At 47.9% G+C, this 6,282-nt stretch overlaps 1 protein-coding gene across 2 annotated transcripts in view; it reads right to left on the reverse strand.

Moving 5' to 3' along the window:
- Positions 1-6,276, reverse strand: part of LOC102560227 (uncharacterized) — a 233,822-nt gene extending 227,546 nt beyond the window's left edge. For both annotated transcript variants that reach the window (XM_019483882.2, XM_019483897.2), the window contains exon 1: positions 6,200-6,276. In XM_019483882.2, the coding sequence (XP_019339427.1) occupies positions 6,200-6,244 (45 nt within the window). In that variant the 5' untranslated portion in view covers positions 6,245-6,276. The remainder of the gene's footprint in view (positions 1-6,199) is intronic.
- Positions 6,277-6,282: the final 6 nt, after the last annotated feature.

Genomic DNA, 6,282 nt, shown 5'->3' on the forward strand with positions numbered 1-6,282 from the left:
TTTTAAAACCATCCTGAGATCAGACACTGACTCTTATGTATGGTTGTTTTTCCCCACTCCCATATGTTAGAGAAAGATTTGCTTATCTAAAGTGGCAACATGTAGGGGGTGCACGTCCACCCCCTGAGAGCACTGCTGCACCACCTGACAGCCAGCATTCCCTTAGGCAATGGGCAGGTAGGGGGCAGGCGAGAGCTCTGGTACCCCACAGAGCGCCAGCTGGGGAGTGGGGGCTCCAGAAGAAGTGGTCCCCATGGTCCCCCATCAGCAGATCACACTGACAGCAGGGGGGGTGTCCCCCACAGTCAGTCACCCCAACCCAGAAGTGCCAGTGGCGTGCCCAGAAGTGGCAGCAGTGCACCACTGGCACTAATGGGCTGGCATAATCAGCCGCAGGGAAACACACCCCCCCCCCCCAGCCAGTCAGTATGATCGGCCATGGGGGAACCCCCCCCCGGTCGCTGAATGACCACGGGGGGGGGGGGGGGGGGAAATAAGTGCCCCCCCATGACTCAGGAGGCGCCATGGTTACCTATTAGGGCTATGCGAAGCTTCAGTCCCCAATTTGATTTGGCAGAAATTCAGCCCAATTCAGTGGCCGAATCTCCGAATCAAATCAGGAGACCCTTTAATCTCTCCAAATCGAATCAGAACTCTCCGAATTGATTCAGAGGGATTCAGCAATTCAGATAGATACAGCTTTAAATGTTTTTTCTACATACACCTTAAAGTATCCAACAGCTCGTGAATGCTGAGATCTGTGGGATGCTCCATCTACCCCAGCGAGCATGGGGGGGGAGTCCCTAGTGTGCTCGGCAGCAGACCCAGAAGTGGACCAGAAGCACTTCCGATCCAGTTTTGGGTTCTCCGCCAAGCACTCATGGGGCCCCCCACACTCCTAGAGGATGCTCTATCCAGCCCACCATCACAATATTCATGAGTCATGCCTAGTACCTCAAGGTATGTAGAAAAAACATTTAAAGTTCTGTCTACGGCCAAATCGCTGATTCTCCGAATCTTCAGATTCGGCCAAATCAAATCGGGGACAGCGATCTGAATCAAATCACTGTCCCCAATCTGGGCCATATCCAAATCTGAATTGAATACAGCCTGTTTCACACACCCCTATTATATATGTAATCATTTGCTTCTCAACATGGGACAGCTCTAACTACTATGCGTAGGTCAATATTTCTGACCTATATTAAACATTTGAAAGAAACTTGTTTCTGTGTTACAAAGTACACACTGAAATTATTTTTCTTTAGATGCTGTATTGAAAGCTCAACTAAGTCAGCCATGAAGGTTGCACATCTAAGCCATACAGTTTGACTAAAGGTGGAAGAAAACTGAATTTCACAAGTGGCAACTAACTGAAAAGCATACATTTAAACTGAGACACAAGTTGCTTTGACAACAGACATATCCAGCTCCAAAATAAAATTATGTAGGAAAGAGACAAGGCCACAACTTGAGTGGTGCATATTACCTGATAAATAAGAAAGAGGGAGCATTTCAGGAAGAAAAGGAAAACATTAATAATATGTATTTAGGACTGGAGAGAGAACTTTGAGACTCGACTGTATAAATATCAGCTCTTAAAAAGTTGTGTGCATTTGTGTACATACACACACACCCTGTCCAGGATACACCAGAAACCAGATAAGAGTGGCCTAGACCTACTGGTTTAATTGAAGAGGGAAATGGAGGCAAAAATGAACACATATGAAAAATACCATCCCTTCATAAGAAGCCTATGTACTGAAATGGAGGGAAAAGAGACTGAGTGGTGATCTTTGCCAAATGAAAATGGGTTTCATGACTTATAGGGCAGTCTCCCATTTGGAACAGAAACTAGTCACGTATCGTCTGAGGCTTTTTCCAATCACTTTTTACACTGCCATAGAGGGTACCCTGCATAAGCACACAAGCATTGGACTGAAAAACAGCTAGAGACATGCTAGCAAGCAATACTTATTAAGTACACTGGATTGTCAGTACTGTGGTATTAGCAGGCCCAAAAATCTAACTAGCTTCCATCGAGACTTCTGTGGCTGCTATTAGGAATCTTGCAAGTAAGGGAAGCTAGTCAATAACATGGCTAAAATTTGCAGCCATGACAATAAAGGAGAGAGGGCAGCCTGACATGGACTATAGCAGGGGTGGGCAAATATTTCAGGTGGAAGCCCACTTATTGAGTTTTGGCAAGCCATCAAGGGCCACATAACAGGCAGCCAGGGGCAAATAAATATTCATTTTCTAAACACTTCAGGGGCCCTGCGGGCTGGATAGAATGGCCTGGTAGGCCACATTCAGCCTGTGGGACACATTTTGCCCACCCCTGGACTATAGGCTCTTTCAATTCTAAGGCTCCTGGTAGCAGCCCCCGGGCAGCTGCTTCCCCTTCAGCCTTACTGGCCCCAGTTACCATGCAACTAAGTAGCAGACAATCAACTTAAAACTTTATTAGTGAATGTTAAAAAATCATAGTTATTTACATGGCTTTGTAGAGATTAAAGAGAATGTAGGACCCTATTCCTGGTAGCTACATGGGACATAAATTGTATCAGGATATGCCAACTAAGACATGCAGTTGATCACACAGCCAACATGAGCCTGAGTATAATGGGTTTGTCACAACCCAAGGGTGTGATTTTTGTTTTGTGTGCTTTGGCGCCACTGAATTATTTTCCCGCCAATTTGTAGCTTTCTTTGCAGCGTGCATTTCTTCTTTGCAGCTAAGAAATGCACATTGCAAGAAGTTCCCGCCATTTGTATTCTAATTCGAGCCCCATTATTGGCTCGTGTGAAATTATTCACACGTGGCGGCTAGTGATTGGCTTGCTAGCCGTATAAAAAGCTTGAGTGGTTTCCGCCCAAGTTGGAGGACTCCACGAACATCAGGAGGAGGGATCTTCACGCTGTGTGAAGATTTCCAAGCGCTGCGGAGCCTATCGGACCCAGCGCATTTCAAGCAGGCAACAGAGGTCTGATCAACCTCTAGCCTCTCCCTGTCGCCGTTTGCAATCCTCGACGTATCCCTCTCCCTGCGCGCAAAAGGATCCACGGAGTCTCAACCACTCCATGGGAGAGACACGAGCTTGTCGTAGTCCTCAAACGAGGATTTAATCGGAGCTGTGCCTGGAAAACTGTCCAGCCTACACCATGACCATCTTCAGTGTAAGTAAACAATCTTGAATCAACCACTACGCGTCCGTGACTAATTCTAGCACGTCGCCCGTTTTCTCCGATCCAGCGTGCCCGGGCTGCTGGCCACAGCCCGCACGGTTCGAAAAGGGCCCGGATCGCACCCGGCCCGCGTAGGGTTAAGAAGTTCCAATGCCCTGGTATAATAGGAAGAGAGCTAAGACCCCACACACGGTCACTGTACTAGTACAAAGTTGCAAGTTGGCTGGACATTGAGACCATGGATTTAGCCTGCAGTGCATAACTGCCAAACAGCAGGGCCCAAAGATGCCAGGCACTTCAGTTAAAGCAGCAGTCTTCCATAGATGAGAGACACTCTCAGAAGATACCAGCTTCCCTTTCCCTCGGTTTTGGCTGAGGAAAATAAGGCAATTCTTCCCCTGCAGATACCTCAGAAAGACTAGAGCTGGGCAGAATGCTTGCAACACAAGGAATCCCTATGTGAAGTCTTGGGGTTTATCTTGTAAGGCATAGCTAGCTGTGCTAGTCTCCTTATATTCTGCTTTCCACACATCCTGTCACAGCATCTGATGAAATAAGCTACAGCTCATGAAAGTGTGTGATATAATCTCCCAACCACATGAGGTACACCACACACCCCATGGCTGAGAGACTGCAGCTCACGACAAGACTTGCACATACATACAACAGCAGATATGACAGAGGGGAAGGGGTAGTGGCAGTGCACTTGAACTCCTTCTTGATTGCACTCAACCCAAAGTTTCAAACAAAGTGCCTGGCAGTGATAGAAGGATTTCTATTCAGGCAGCAGTGAGGGAGTCACTTGATTTCACAACTCATTATAATTACTTGATTCTTTCTAAACGCTTTATTCCACAGGTATTAACAACCTTATCTTTTTAATGGCCTTAAATGTTCCACTAATCAAGCTATTATTTCTTACACAATTCTTCTGTCTGCTAGCTATTTCTAGTAGTGTAGCTCCTACTCCACAACCCTGCAGACTCTTTTTAACTCTAGCTGAAAACATTAAACTCCAGTGCGGAAATAACTTCTGGGGACCTACTACAAGTGCAGGTAAAGGCATGATGGATGGGATCTAATGCAAGATTTACACAATGATGCCTCCTGCCATGACACATGCATGGCAGAAGGCATGATTGTGGACTGGAAATCAGATCCCACAATTGTTGGTACAGGGGGAGCACAATTCTGGACTCGCCCTGCACCAGCAAGAATCAAGTTCTGACAACTGAAACTACAGCAGCCGGCAGGGCTCCCAGTCACAGAGATGCACCACACACCCAACCTGGCCCCGCTCCTCCAGCTGGGAGACCACAGCCCATGTTCACTCCAATCAGCTGATGGGGCTCCCAGCCACAGGGGTCCTTAGCCACACATTCAGTTCATGGCATGACAGGAAGCAGCCACAAAAGTTATTACACATTTTGTGGGATAGAGGTTTTAGCTGTGATAGTCAAAGAACACAATACAAGCAGTCAGCATGCAAGAGGCAATATCTTTTATTAGACCAACTAGACAGTTGCAAAAAAACAAAAAAAACCCAAACAAACAGCAAAATCTCTTCATTTGCAAGCTTTTGGGCACATGCACCCTTCTTCAGGCATAGGAGAATGCAAAGACGTATTCATGACATTTTCTGGAACAGTTTATTCCTCTTTTCATCACACCACTTATTGATTGAACTTGCAGCCAGGTCAGCACTCAAGGCGTCATTAACCTGTTACTTACACCTGAAGTGTAGTGTAATGCGCAGCTCAGTCCTTAGTGAAGCATTGGCTGCACTGTCAAGATGCTCAAGGCAGCTTGACCTGATTTTACAAATCTGAAAGAGGAGTGCATTCAATCCTCATGACCACAGGCCTAAGGAAACAACATCTTTTGAGTTTTTTTGTTTGTTTGTTTTTTTGCCTAGCACGTCATATTTCTTAATATAGAACATGCAACAAAGACGATCAATACCTGAATTTGTTTTCACTTACAGTAAAGTGAAGGCAATGCTAGGTCTCTCCTTGCCCCCAGCAAAATATCTAATTTCTTTTTTACCTGGAGAAAAATCTGTGTAGCGTTATAGCCCCCTGCTATCTGTCCCCGCTTTGCAAAATCCTAGATCGGCCTGCAGGTGAACACATGCACATGCTAGTTCGTTTCTAAGGTGCAATTCTACCCTACCTTCATCTTGTGATCCACGTGTGTCCATCCCGCAGCCCTACCAGTACACAGTCCCCCTGGGAAGGGGGATCAGGGCACCCCACCCTGACTGAGCGCACCCAGGATAGAGCCCACAAGCTATACAATGGGCTCAGGCACGGGGCAGGCTGGTGCCACAAAGGGAACTGGACTGCACTGGCTCCTTTCATGCCCAAGGGGTAACTGGCAGGTACCAAGAGGCATGTGTGGGGTGTGGGGCGCACAGCTTCCTGCAGAGTGCTGGCCAGCATTGCCAGGTCTTAAGTGTAAAGTTATTGATTTGGAAGCTCAAAATTATTGTATTTGCTGAAAAATTATCACATGCTTTCCACACACACACACACACACACACACACACATCTTCTTATTTACTTCCTATTCCTCACTGCAACTCGAGTGAGTGAGTTTAAGTTGAAGAATTCCTGTATTTGAAGGCAAGTAGTCATAAGGAAGTGCTGACAGCAAAACCAAGAGCCACTTAAGGCTCCCTGGGAATGACTTGGGTTGTGCACGAGGCATCAATTACCTGCCTCAAAACTTCCGTACATTTTGAACACTTTTACTATTACTGATCGCACGTCTGACAAGCGTTGACATTATCGTATAACTACGGTAGCGATGGTACGCCTGGCTCACGCGCAGATCGCGGCTCCACCCCTGCAACGCGAGGCCACGCCCAGGACAAGCCGCCGCTCAGAACGGCTCGCCGCCCAACCGCCCCCCATGGCGCAGGCGCACTGGCCGCCAGGCCCGGGCAGCGCAGGCGCACTGGCCGCCGCCGCGAGCTTGTGCTCCGCGGCGCGCTAGAGGCGAGGGTTACCTTGTCCGCGGGCTGTGCGCGGCGGCTCAGGCCCCGGGCGCTCATGGCCCACTCGGCCCAGGCCGCGGGGACGCCGCTTCGGG

The sequence above is a fragment of the Alligator mississippiensis genome, chromosome 3 (genome assembly GCF_030867095.1).
Source record: "Alligator mississippiensis isolate rAllMis1 chromosome 3, rAllMis1, whole genome shotgun sequence".
Taxonomy (NCBI): domain Eukaryota; kingdom Metazoa; phylum Chordata; order Crocodylia; family Alligatoridae; genus Alligator; species Alligator mississippiensis.